The sequence below is a fragment of the Grammomys surdaster genome, unplaced genomic scaffold, assembly GCF_004785775.1.
Source record: "Grammomys surdaster isolate TR1022 unplaced genomic scaffold, NIH_TR_1.0 277, whole genome shotgun sequence".
NCBI classification, from domain to species: domain Eukaryota; kingdom Metazoa; phylum Chordata; class Mammalia; order Rodentia; family Muridae; genus Grammomys; species Grammomys surdaster.
The window spans coordinates 1,901,313-1,913,827 of NW_021604718.1; the positions used below are offsets into that span (position 1 = coordinate 1,901,313).

General features: G+C 49.3%; 1 protein-coding gene and 1 non-coding gene across 2 annotated transcripts; both read left to right on the plus strand.

The window, feature by feature from the left end:
• The first annotated feature begins 9 nt into the window (after positions 1-9).
• Vps52 (VPS52 subunit of GARP complex) lies at positions 10-9,406 on the plus strand. The gene is made up of 20 exons (XM_028777022.1): positions 10-380; positions 1,123-1,207; positions 1,804-1,856; positions 1,998-2,073; positions 2,255-2,322; positions 2,527-2,702; positions 3,131-3,281; positions 3,930-4,030; positions 4,125-4,257; positions 4,381-4,438; positions 5,014-5,147; positions 5,497-5,652; positions 5,932-6,050; positions 6,284-6,407; positions 6,585-6,680; positions 6,768-6,875; positions 7,038-7,103; positions 7,630-7,741; positions 8,030-8,148; positions 8,328-9,406. The coding sequence occupies exons 1-20, from the start codon at positions 291-293 to the stop codon at positions 8,472-8,474; spliced, it is 2,172 nt and encodes a 723-aa protein (XP_028632855.1). The 5' UTR covers positions 10-290; the 3' UTR covers positions 8,475-9,406.
• On the plus strand, positions 3,569-3,679 carry LOC114629092. Its single transcript, XR_003712600.1, has one exon. It is a non-coding gene; the product is annotated as a U6 spliceosomal RNA (small nuclear RNA).
• Positions 9,407-12,515: the final 3,109 nt, after the last annotated feature.

Consider the following 12,515-nt stretch of genomic DNA (forward strand, 5'->3'; position numbering starts at 1 on the left):
GTTGTGATGGGTGCTATGACTTCCGGTCCGGTCTTTTTTGGCGTCCTACGGTACTTATGTGGGCGAGGAGCGAAGGTTCCGGAGCAGGGTTGTGTTGGAGACGTTCACCTTCCCGTTTGCACTAGACCGACGTGATCAAAGCCTAACAGGGGAGACTAGAGCCAATCACGTTAACTCAAATATCTGAGAACATTTTTTGCTCCATAGAAAAGACATTCCAGGACTTGTGGCTTTGCTTCCTGAAACGACTCTCCGAGACTGACAGTTGCCGGAAGTGAGGGTGCGGGGGAATGGCAGCAGCAGCGACCATGGCGGCTGCTGCCCGAGAGCTGGTGTTGCGGGCTGGGGCCTCAGATATCGAAGAGGAGGAGGGCCCACTGGTGAGAGCACGGGGCTGTTTGTTCTCCGGAGTGTCGTCATGTCGTCCCTCTCCTCAGGAAGGCGTAGGCAGCGTTCAGACACAAAGCTCGGAGCCGTCCTGCTACGGGTGATGGTGACCAAGCCTTCCTAGGAACCAAAGTGGATGAAACCCGAGTCCCAGGACAGTGTCAGCTTCCTGTTCACGTTTTTTAGTAGAAATGAGAATATAGTGTAAAAGATTAAGAATGTGGCTTCTGGAACCTGATTGCCTGAGTCCCACTTCCAGCCCCATCTCTTGAAAGCTATGCTGTTTTCTGTGCCAACGCTTCCCACACCTATAAAGTGGAGACGTTATTAGGACCTACCTTGTAGGTGGTCGTTAGGATTAGCCGAATGAGTATGTTTGAGGTGCCCCTGACACATGGGTAAACACTGTGTAAGCTGACAACTTTAGCCTCTGAAACTCCCTCAGGTAGATCACCTGGGATAGCAGGAGACTGAGGCCCTAAATTCAAAGACAAGTTTGACTAATCCTAGTTTTTTTTTTTTTCTCATTGGAACAACTCCAGCAACTCCAGAATTGCCTGATATTCTCAGTAGCCCAAAAATGTAGATTTGAGTGTATGAGAATCATTTACCCACTCACTACAGCAACCTCCCCAAAGCACCCCTGTATCACTTGCCTGACTAGAGATATCCTGTTGTATTTTGTTATCAACACCTATTTTTGTATCCCACATTCATCAACCTGTCCCTCTTCAGGGGGGTGTTTCTGGACTCCAAGAGCCCCTACAACTTGGGGAGTTGGATATCACCTCTGATGAGTTCATCTTGGATGAAGTGGATGGTAAGTAGTGACGGGGTGCAGACAAAGTATTCTTTAGGAATATATTACATAACCCCAGTAGATGATCCTCTATGGTTTTTTTTAAATGTACCTATAAAGTTTAATCTATGAATTGAAAAGATTTAATTTCTAATTTAGGCTTAGTAAGAAATGAACAGTAAGAGTTGAATGGTTATAGCAGTACACTATAATAAAGTTGCTGCATTGCTTTTTGATTTTGGGGGTTAGTATTAAGTAAAAATAAGACTGTTTGAACAGAAATGTGCAGACAGCTAAGACAGAGTGATTGAGAGGCAGGAACAGCACATACCATAGAGCAAAGATGTTTCCTATCCAAGGCCGGGCGAGAGGTTCTTCAGCTTCTCAGGATGCCACACGTTTTAGATCTTACAAGTCACACTTTAATATTTTTGATCTGTGGTTGAGTAGACCATGAGGAGCTGAAACAGCAGAAAGTCCCACCAGGCAAAGCAGCTGTGCCTATAACTGGAGAGGATGGGGGCTGGAAGGGAAGGGGAGATGGGTGTGGTTTGTATGTGCCCAGTGTGGGCAGAGGGAGGTGTAGCAAGGGACTCTAAATATCAACTTGTTTCCAGTTCACATCCAGGCAAATCTGGAGGACGAGTTAGTGAAGGAAGCTCTCAGAACGGTGAGGCTCTCCACTGCACTGATCTCCCCACCTCCCCTTACTCGGTGTCACCTCACCTTGGTGGCTCCCCTCCAGCCAGTCACCCAGTCTATTCTGGTGTCCTTTCACTGTGGCTTCTTCCTGACTTTGTCATTCCCCCAGGGTGTGGATCTTCGACATTATTCAAAGCAGGTGGAGCTGGAGCTGCAGCAGATTGAGCAGAAATCAATCCGGGACTGTATCCTCCAGCAGAGGGAAAAGATGGGTGCTATTGACATGGGGTTTTGGGGTGTGTGCTGCAGGTAACCCCCACAGGGATGTTGTCTCTCTCAGGTCACTTTGGGGAGAACTTGGGGTCAGGTACTGCAGATCTGCAGAGCTCTGTGTTCAGTGTGAAGCCCTTGACTTTTGTGGGTCAGATATCCAAGAGAGTGAAAACATAGCATCTCTGCACAATCAGATCACAGCCTGTGATGCCGTCCTGGAGGTGGGTGGCCCTCACCTGTTGCCTTCGGCTCTTCCTTTTTTTTTCCCCCCAGTATTTTTTTGTCCCCCTTGGACAAATGAAAATCTCCCATTCTCCTTGGTTGCTGGATACTGGAGTATTCGCTCAGAGACTTGGGTGACAGACTTGTCCCCGACCCCCATCCACCGGAAGTCATTCCCACAATCCTTTCTGCCCTCCATACAGCGCATGGAGCAGATGCTGGGAGCTTTTCAGAGCGACCTCAGCTCCATCAGCTCTGAGATCCGGACCCTTCAGGAACAGTCAGGGGCCATGAACATCCGGCTTCGTAACCGACAGGCAGTTCGGGGAAAACTTGGGGAACTCGTCGATGGGCTGGTGGTGCCCTCTGCTCTGGTCACGTGAGTCACTGGTTTGAAGGGTCATAATGTCCAGAGCAGGTGGCTGGCCTGGGTTACCTACACAGTTAAAAACATAGGTCTTCAGGCTGGGGTTGTCAGGTGCCATGTAGAAACCAGGTGTTCCCTCCTCTGCCTGTAATCACATGCTTGGGAGAAGGGAGATAAATTCAAAATATAAATACATAAAATAACCAATTAAAAATAAAACTCCTAACCTTGCTTTAGCTGCCATAGGCTAGGACACAGCTTAGGAGTGATCCAGGGCCACCTGAGGAGGTGTGGCTCAGAGATGAAAACTTTGTGCATATTATCTGGAAGGCATGAGAGCACAGAGAAAGGAAGAAATGACACGTGAGATGTTTTAAGGGCCTGTTTCGGGACTGACGAGTCCCCCTGTCTAACCACTCCCATCCTCCCTTGCTCCTCAGAGCAATTCTGGAAGCTCCAGTGACAGAGCCCAGGTTCCTGGAGCAGCTACAGGAGCTGGATGCCAAGGCAGCTGCAGTCAGAGAGCAGGAGGCGAGAGGCACCGCTGCCTGTGCAGATGTCAGAGGCGTGCTTGACCGGCTCCGAGTCAAGGTGGGGAGTGGACTGCTTAGAGTCAGCTTCCCAAGGGCTTCACACTGCTTCCCGCTGTGTAGTGCATCGCTGGCTCTCCAGATCCCCGGAAAATCTAAAGAGGCTGGAGATGTGATTCAGTTGGTAGAGTGCTTGCTTAGAATGCATGAGGCCCCGGGTTCCGTCCCCAGTGCTGTGTATGTTGGCATGATGGCACAAGTCTGTTGTCCTAGCACTCAGGAGGTGGAAGAAGAAACAGAGTTTGGGGCCAGCCCCAGATACATGAGACCCTGCCTCAAAAACAAGCAGTGCTTGCTTTGGTATCCTAGATACTAAAGTTAGAACAATACAGAGAAGATTAGCATGGCTCCTTTGTAAGTAAGGGATGACAGGCAAATTGTAAAGCCTTCCATACTTACAAAATGAAACAACCCAGAAAAATAAGGCCGGGCCTGGTGGTGCATGATTATACCCCAGCACTCAGGAGGCAGAGGCAGGCAGACCTCTGTGAATCCCAGGCCAGCAAGGGCTGCACAGAGAGACCGTGTTTCCACAATGAGAGCAGAACTGAAGTATTGTTTTCTTTTCCTATATCATCACCCTGTTCCTGCCATACAGCAAAAGCCTACCCTCTCACGGCCTGTCTGTCTGTCTGTTCCCCACGTCTAGGCAGTGATGAAGATCCGTGAGTTCATTCTCCAGAAGATTTACTCCTTCAGAAAGCCGATGACGAACTATCAGATCCCCCAGACAGCCCTGCTGAAGTACAGGTTGACACCTCAGGATGGGCACAGGGTAGCCTGCGAGCCTCTCAACAGTCCAGCATGGGCATCCAGGGTGTCTGACTTGCCCTGGTCCTTCCAGGTTTTTCTATCAGTTCCTGCTGGGCAATGAGCGTGCTACAGCCAAGGAGATCCGGGACGAGTATGTAGAGACACTGAGCAAGATCTACCTGTCGTACTTCCGCTCCTATGTGGGGCGGCTCATGAAAGTGCAGGTGAGCCAGGCTGGAGGGAGGGGGAGGCGGAGGCGCGCGCGGAGGCGGAGGTCGGGGAAGAGGGCGGAGCTCCCCACCTGCTGGTGGTGGAGAGTGATGGTTCACCTCTGTAATTTTCTCTAGTACGAGGAAGTTGCTGAGAAAGACGATCTAATGGGTGTAGAAGACACAGCAAAGAAAGATATCCTGGAGAGGGGGAGCCTCACATGCTGGGCTCATGGCAGAGACTTCCAGTCTGCAGGCCTGTGTTTCTTTTCTTCTCTTCTCTTCTCTTCTCTTCTCTTCTCTTCTCTTCTCTTCTCTTCTCTTTTCTCTTCTTTTCTAAATACACTGTATAAGTCTTCAGATACAACCAGAAGAGGGCATCAGATCCCATTAGAGATGGTTGTGAGCCACTGTGTGGTTGCTGGGAATTGAACTCAGGACCTCTGGAAGAGCAGTCAGTGCTCTTAACTGCTGAGCCATCTCTCCAGCTCAGGGCTGTGTTTCTTTTCTCATTCTGTGGTTCTTGACCTTTGAGGATGAGAAAGCCAGAGCTTCCTCTCCAAGAAGCACACGCTATTCTGATGGCTTTTCACATTTATTTCACAGGGTTTGTAAAATCTTGACAGCCATTACGGGTGTCAGGAGAAGCAAGGCTCTGGTCTGTAAATGGCGGTCCGGGCCATATTTAGCTTCCTGGGATCCTCAGCCCTTGGGGTTGTTGGGCCTGGTGCAGTTGGTCTCATTGTTTTCCCTGACTCTGATGCTGTTCACGATTCTTCTCGAAGCCATCCCTCCGAAGCAGGAACACCATCTTTACCTTGGGCACCCGTGGTGCTGTCATCTCACCAGCAGAGCTCGAGGCCCCCATCCTGGTGCCCCATACTGCCCAGCGTGGAGAGCAGAGGGTATGTCGAGGCTACCCCTCCGTGGCTAGGGATCAGTTCCCTAAGTGTTAGTTTGGGGGTTCCCTGGCCTGCTGTGATTCCAGAGGTTAGGAGCCATGGACTTAGAGGTGTGCAGAGGCTAGGGGCGTGGCTGTCAGGAGGCAACAGCTGAAGTGGATGTGGGGGCGGCAGCAGCCAGTGGGCAGGGCTTCTCTGTGACCTGTGCCTCCTCTTGAGTGTCTGTTCAGGGTGCTCCTCCCTGCCTGGAGCTTGGGTGTTTGGTCTTGTGAGCTCTCATTACTAAGCTGTGTTGAGTCTCCATATCCACGGGGTCAGTGTGAGACCCACCCGTGTCTCTCTGTCTCGGTAGTATCCATTTGAAGCCCTCTTCCGCAGCCAGCACTATGCCCTCCTGGACAATTCTTGCCGTGAATATCTTTTCATCTGTGAATTTTTCGTCGTCTCTGGCCCAGCTGCACATGACCTGTTCCATGCTGTCATGGGCCGCACACTCTCTATGACACTGGTGAGCTTCCGACTTCCGTGCCTTTCCACAGACAGACAGCAACTTGTGGAGAATGAGTGTTCTCCAAGCCCTGACCCTGGAGCTCCCATCCCAAGTCAGCCCAGGCTTCTGCTCTGGGGAACTTACAGAAGTGTGGTTAGTGAGCAAGTTAGAACGCTCAGATGCTTGTGGACAAGGAAGGAGCTGGTCTCTCTGGCCAGTGCCTTGTCCCCAAAGAAATGTCCATCTGTTTGCCTACAGCCACTGAACAACAAGCTAACATTCAGTTGTCTGCCACAGAAACACCTGGAGTCCTACCTGGCTGACTGCTACGACGCCATTGCTGTTTTTCTCTGTATCCACATTGTTCTCCGGTTCCGCAGCATTGCAGCAAAGAGGGACGTCCCTGCCCTGGACAGGTCACTGAGCTCTGGTCCTTGTGCCTGGAGGCGGTCAGCTTTTTATCTTATGCAAACAACAATGTGCTGACCCTGGCCTCTTCCTCATCTGATGTCCTTCACCCTTATTCCCATTTGTGTGTCCCAGGGGCAGCATTGGTGTCGGGCACACCTACTCACCTGAAGGGTGCTGTGCTCCCCTGAGCAGCCAGCACCCCTAGCCAGCTGACCTCTGATTCTGATTAAGCCTGCAGGTACTGGGAGCAGGTGCTTGCTTTGTTGTGGCCTCGGTTTGAGCTGATCCTGGAGATGAATGTCCAGAGTGTCCGCAGCACTGACCCCCAGCGCCTTGGGGGACTGGACACCCGGCCCCACTATGTAAGGATGAGTGAGGGTAACATGGGGGTCTTGTGGTCACCCTAAGTGGTGGGTTGGGTACTGCTGAGTCAACGTAGGCAGACAACTCCTGTCCTAACTGGGGACAGGAGTTGCAGAGGCAGCTGGGGGTTGTGTCTGCCAGGCAGGCAGGTGTGAGCCTTTTCTTCTTGCTCCGAGATCACACGCCGCTATGCTGAGTTCTCCTCTGCGCTTGTCAGCATCAACCAGACCATCCCCAATGAACGCACACTGCAGCTGCTGGGACAGCTACAGGTGGGGCTGGGCAGGACAGACTTGCCAGCAGTGGGAGGGGCTCTGTCACCTAGCTTTTACTCTGCTGCTTTTGTTTGGCTTTTGCAGGTGGAGGTGGAGAATTTTGTCCTCCGAGTGGCTGCAGAGTTCTCTTCCAGGAAGGAGCAGCTTGTGTTTCTCATCAACAACTATGACATGATGCTGGGCGTGCTGATGGTAAGGCTGCTCCTCCCCGGGGAGTCCCTACAGCTTGTAAGCTCCACAGGAGCTCAGGGCTTTACCCCTGGATCCTGGCAGTGTCTGCAGTGTGGAATGAAGGGGAAGTGCTGGTGACAGGAAAGGGGTTTCTAAGCTCCTGACTCGTCTTGTCTTCCTCAGGAGCGGGCTGCTGACGACAGCAAAGAGGTGGAGAGTTTCCAGCAGCTTCTCAATGCTCGTACACAGGTAGGGCCTGGGTGTGGTATTGGACTGACTTCCGTGTGCAGTCATGATTACAACCCACTGCCTCAATGCTAGTCTGTTTCATTTAACTTTTGCATGGTACTGAGCACTTAGAAGCAAAGTAAAACTATAGCTATGTGAGTATGCGTGTGTGTGCACTATAGTCGTGTGTGTATGTGTGTGCATGCACTATAGCCCTGTGTGTATGTGTGTGCATGCAGGCTCGCACAGGCACATCTGAAGTACATGGAGGTCAGAGGTCACAACTTCTAGGAGTGGGCTCCTTTCTTCCTTCTTCCACCATGTGTTCTGGGGACCAGTGGCAAGCACTCTTCCTGAAGAGCAGCTTATTAGTTCCTGGTTCTGGAAGGAAATCCTTGGGTACATCCCCTGCACCTTGTGACATCACCACCTAAGGTGGAAGGTTCACAGAGGCTGCTGTCTGGTGTGTTATTAGTCATCACTGTCCAGAGTAGGGGTCCTTTGTTCCCCAGAGTTTGACCCTCTGTGGGCTTGCACTTCTCTCCAGGAGTTCATCGAAGAGTTGCTGTCTCCCCCCTTCGGGGGTCTGGTGGCGTTCGTGAAGGAGGCTGAAGCCTTGATTGAGCGTGGGCAGGCTGAGCGGCTCCGAGGGGAGGAAGGTATGCAGTGTTGTCATGACTAGTTAGGGACAGTAGGAGTTAGGGACAGTGTGTGGGGTTCACAGTGTCAGGAGGCAGCGCAGCAGGGAAGATTTGGTTGGAAGAACACCAGGAAAGTCAGGCTTGATGGTAAGCATGGCTGTGCCCTGGGCAGGCCTTGCTGGGCACCAGCCCTGGTTGCTCTGTGCCGGGTGTACAATCACCAGGCCTGGTTGCTCTCTGCCGGGTGGACAGTGGAAGGTCACCAGGTCTGGTTGCTCTCTGACATGCCCTTTCCTCTGCCGTCAGCCCGAGTCACTCAGCTGATCCGTGGCTTTGGTAGTTCCTGGAAGGCGTCAGTGGAGTCCCTGAGTCAGGACGTAATGCGGAGTTTTACCAACTTTCGAAATGGAACCAGCATCATCCAGGTGACCGGCCACTCCCAGCCCTTTGCCTGTGTCCCATGGTTGTCTGTTTCCTTGCTCTTTCCTCTGGGCTCTGCATCACACGAATGTCCTGAAGGCCAACAAGCACTGTGCCTGAGACTCTGGTGAAGCTCTGACAGGTCCAGTCACCATGAGTCTGACCCTGAGTCCCCTCTGTGCAGGGGGCGCTGACCCAGCTGATCCAGCTGTACCACCGCTTCCACCGCGTGCTGTCCCAGCCCCAGCTCCGCGCGCTCCCTGCCAGGGCCGAGCTCATCAATATCCATCACCTCATGGTGGAGCTGAAGAAACACAAGCCGAACTTCTGACTCAGACACACCGGGCCCTAAGCTACCATGGACTCTGCAGGGCCCACACTGTCACCTGGGATCCCTTTCCTGTTCCTGTTGTCTCTAAGGCTTCCACACACCTCACTCCCTCACTCAGCCTCCATTGCCAATCCTCTGCCTCCACAGAGTGTGCCCAAGGCCACTCCCTGGGCTTCTGAGGTGACCTTCATTTCCCAGTCAGCTCCCCTGCTGTTCATTCACAGCCTGTGAGCTCCCACCACCCCAGTCTCTGACTGACCTCAGCTCTTAGGGCAGAGCGGTGCAGCCCACCCTGTAGCTGATCTGTGGGCTCTGCTGGAACAGTGACATCACCTCCTGGTGGGGCTCACTCTGTGGCAATAATAAGAACTTCCTGTGCTGGGACCGTGTCCTCTCCTTTGTGTCTGGGCCTTTGAATTATCCAGCATTTCTTTATTGTAGACCCAGTCAGTTCCTGGTGGGCATCAGGAAGAGGGTGGTGTAGTAGCCCGAGGTCTGTTGCTGCTTCTTGCCCAGGGGTGGCATAGTTGCTCAGGAGGAGACTGTTTGTAGCTCTCCAGGAGGGTGCCACATGCCGCAAGGTCTGGGAACATGATAGCTTTGTGCACTGTCCTGAGGGCTACCATGGGAAAAATCCACACAGACTCTGAGATTGTCTGTGTCAGCCCCTAAGTGGCTGTCACACCTCTCTTGAGGGTAGAGGGCCTGTAACACCCGCACCCATGTACTGAGGCAGGGGTGGACCTGGCTCCAAAACTGATGTTGTCATTTACATGTGACCCAGACCCTTCCTGCTGCCCGCTGCCCGCTGCCCCACCTCTGTACAAGTTTGCAGACTCCAGAGCAGTGGTTCTCAACCTTCCTAATACTGTGACCCTTTAATACAGTTCCTGGTGGTGAGCCCAACCGTAAAGTTAGTTTAATTGTTACTTTGTACTATAAATTTTCTCCTGTTAAGAGTAGTAATATAAATATCTGTGTTTTCTGATGGTCTTAAGCAACCCCTGAAAAAGAGGTCTTTGACCCCCAAAGGGGTCATGACCTACAGGTTCTAGAGTGAAGGAACATCCTTGACCAAATTGTTTGGTTTTTGAGACAGGGTTTCTCTGTGTAGCTCTGGCTGTCCTGGTACTTTATAGACCAGAATAGTCTCAAGCTTAGAGATGCTGCCTCTGCCACTCAAGTGTTGGGACTAAGGGTGTGTGTCATCATAGCCTGATAACCTTGACCAGGGTTTAAATAAAACCTAGGCTGGTTTGTAGACCTGTGATCATGGCTAATTGGGAGCCTGAGACACTGGATTGCCCCAGTCCCACGGTGTGTTGAACTGGGTTCCAGAGGACCTTGAAGAGAGAACTGGAGGACAGGGGTACACAAAGAAAAACTGCTTGTCTAGAGTCTGATCAAACTGTAATTTTAATTTTTCCACATGGGGGGTTATATACACATAGAAGCTGGAAGTGGGGAGGGGGATGACGTAGGGTCTTCTTTGTTTCTGGGGAGCACAGGTGTTCCCAGGGGGAGTGCAGATGTCTTCCAGAACAGGATATTGGCTGGGTGAAAAGTTCACAGAAGAAGCAGGGCAGAGCAGGTCACTATGACCCTGTCCATAAGATCTATTGGTCATTTGTTCTTATCTAAGTTCGTCCTTTCCCTCCAGAGCTACCTGTCCATAAGATCTATGATTATCTGTTCTTATCTAGGCTAGTACTTCCCCACCAGGGCTGCCTGTCTACAAGGTCTATAGCTATCTGTTCTGGGGTAGTGCTTTCACACAGAGACCAAGACTTTGTGTCAGTAAGCATGTTTGGCTGACTTAGGCCTTCAGTGTATAAGGAAGGTCACTCCCAACACCTCCTCCCTTCTCTCAGTGTAGAGATCGTGGTGATTCTAATCTTGCCAAGGTGGGGATAGAAGCCTGACCTCCAGTAATTAAAGGGGACCTTTTAATGACTCTGGTCCTCCTGGCATTGTCCAGTGAGGCATGGGGGCCATACCCGTCCTGATGTCTTTTTCCTGGAGAGGGGATACTTTGCACATCAACCCTTATGCAGTCAAGTTTGTCCCTCAGCGAACCCAGAAAGATATTTTTAATTTTTATTTATATTCCCTTGCAGTGCTTTGCCTCATAGCCTAAGCAATAATTTAGATCGCCAGTTAGAGGCCCCTCTCTGCTGTTCTAGGGGCAGAAGTCCCCTCTTTTAGGATGGGTGGAGATGGGTTTTGGGAATACCCTGGATGGGATAACAACCTCGTCTTGAGTCTCGTGATCCTCCATAGCTAACTTATGATAATGTATCTGAATAGGTTTTATTGTCAAATTATCTATCTGTTGTTTCACAAAGGTAGTCAGCCTATTTAAGGCCCAGGGACCAAACAAACAAACAAACAAAAGCAAAAATAACCCAATTAGTGGTCTCAAATGGAAGGAAATAGATTTGACAATTGTGGAGAGGTTGAAAACTACTTCTTGTACCAGCTCTCATCTTTCTCTCTCATGCTCTCTTTAACTGTCCCTGTCTTGTCTACGTAAAAGCAACATTCTTCCTTAAGGGCTGTACACAGTCTACAGCTGTACAGTCCTCCCTGTTGTAAAAGAGTAAATCAAGTCCAATAAAGTCCTTTGTAGTTTTGGAGGACCATTTCAGACAGTGAAATGAGGGATTTCTTCAGGTTAGTGATGTCAATCTCTAGCTGTTCCATGTCCTTGTCACTGGCCCGTTGAAGGTCTGAATAGTGTCCAGAGGCCAGCATCAGGATTAGAACCTCCAACAGCAAACACCACATGTGATTCATTTTTACCTGGAAAGTAAAAAGAAGGGAATTCCCAGGGAGATCCCTCCTCCCTGGACGTCAACTGCCACTCATCTCATCTGTAATTGGGCCTGGCTTTGTGGGACATCCATTTAGTTCATTAATCTTTCTGTCAGCCAGTTAGCTGTGCCTTCTTTAGTCTCAAACAGGCATATCAATCCTCAGCCCCATATGAGAACTGGGTCTGTGTCATTCCATTTGAAGGTAAGAGGGTCCTTCCACATAACTGTGGCATAGTTTTTATTGGTCTCAGGATGCCAGAGGCAATAGCAGCAGATTTGTCATGAGCATCCAGATCGAAAACGAATAAGGCATGATGGAGAGTATTTCTGGGAGACCCCTTCTGGGGGTATAGTTCCCCCTCTTTTGTTTTAAAGGACAGTTTTTTAGAGTTCTTGTAAAACCAGGGCAGAAGTGCCAGTAGCTGCTCCTTCCACTCTCAGAGAGTTATGAAGATATTATTTTAAAATTTTATATCTGTTTTATAATACCTTGTCCTTGAGGATTATAAGGAATTCTAGTAATATGGGTAATATTAAATTGTTAACAAAACATGTCAAACGTCTGACTGCAATAGCCAGTTTTATCTATCTTAATCTGACATGGAACACCAAGCATAAAAAGATAATATAGGCAATAACTAATTAAAGTTTTAATTGTTTCTCTTGTTAAAGTAATTGGAGCTAGAAAGCCTAAAAAGGTATCAAATCACATATACATATTTTTTTAAGTCAGAAATAAGTAAGATCTACTCGTCATAACTTATTAGGTATAAGTTCTCAAGTATTAACACCATTATGAAAAAATTGAGCACACTAAAAACAAATTTTGTAATTTGACTTATACACTCTCTAAAAATATCAAATTGTTGTCTCAAGCTATTATTATTAAATATAGATCTATAAAATATACTATCTTGTGGTGATGTTATATAATAGATAACTTTTTAAATCTTAATGATGATCTTATAAAGAAAATTTAAAATGATATCCATGATTATTAAGCTCTTTTATAATGAGACTGTTACTAGTCCTTTTTCTGATAGTCAAAACTGTAATAAGAATTCTGTCAATCTCTCACGTATCATCAGTTAATTGTTCTTGGATAATAACCAGACTTTTTTCTACTCAAAGCACATTCTAGGAGGCTTAAAACAATTTGCCAAAGATCAATAAAACTTACCATAGGCGTTAGGATAGAAAATAAAATATCGTCTGGGCTTATCTA

Excerpts from the sequence above, each read along its gene's own strand:
- Vps52 (XM_028777022.1), top strand. The coding sequence starts at position 291 with ATGGCAGCAGCAGCGACCATGGCGGCTGCTGCCCGAGAGCTGGTGTTG. Across the intron at positions 3,282-3,929 it reads TTGACCGGCTCCGAGTCAAG|GCAGTGATGAAGATCCGTGA; the intron begins GTGGGGAGTGGA and ends CCCCACGTCTAG. Across the intron at positions 4,258-4,380 it reads GGCGGCTCATGAAAGTGCAG|TACGAGGAAGTTGCTGAGAA; the intron begins GTGAGCCAGGCT and ends AATTTTCTCTAG.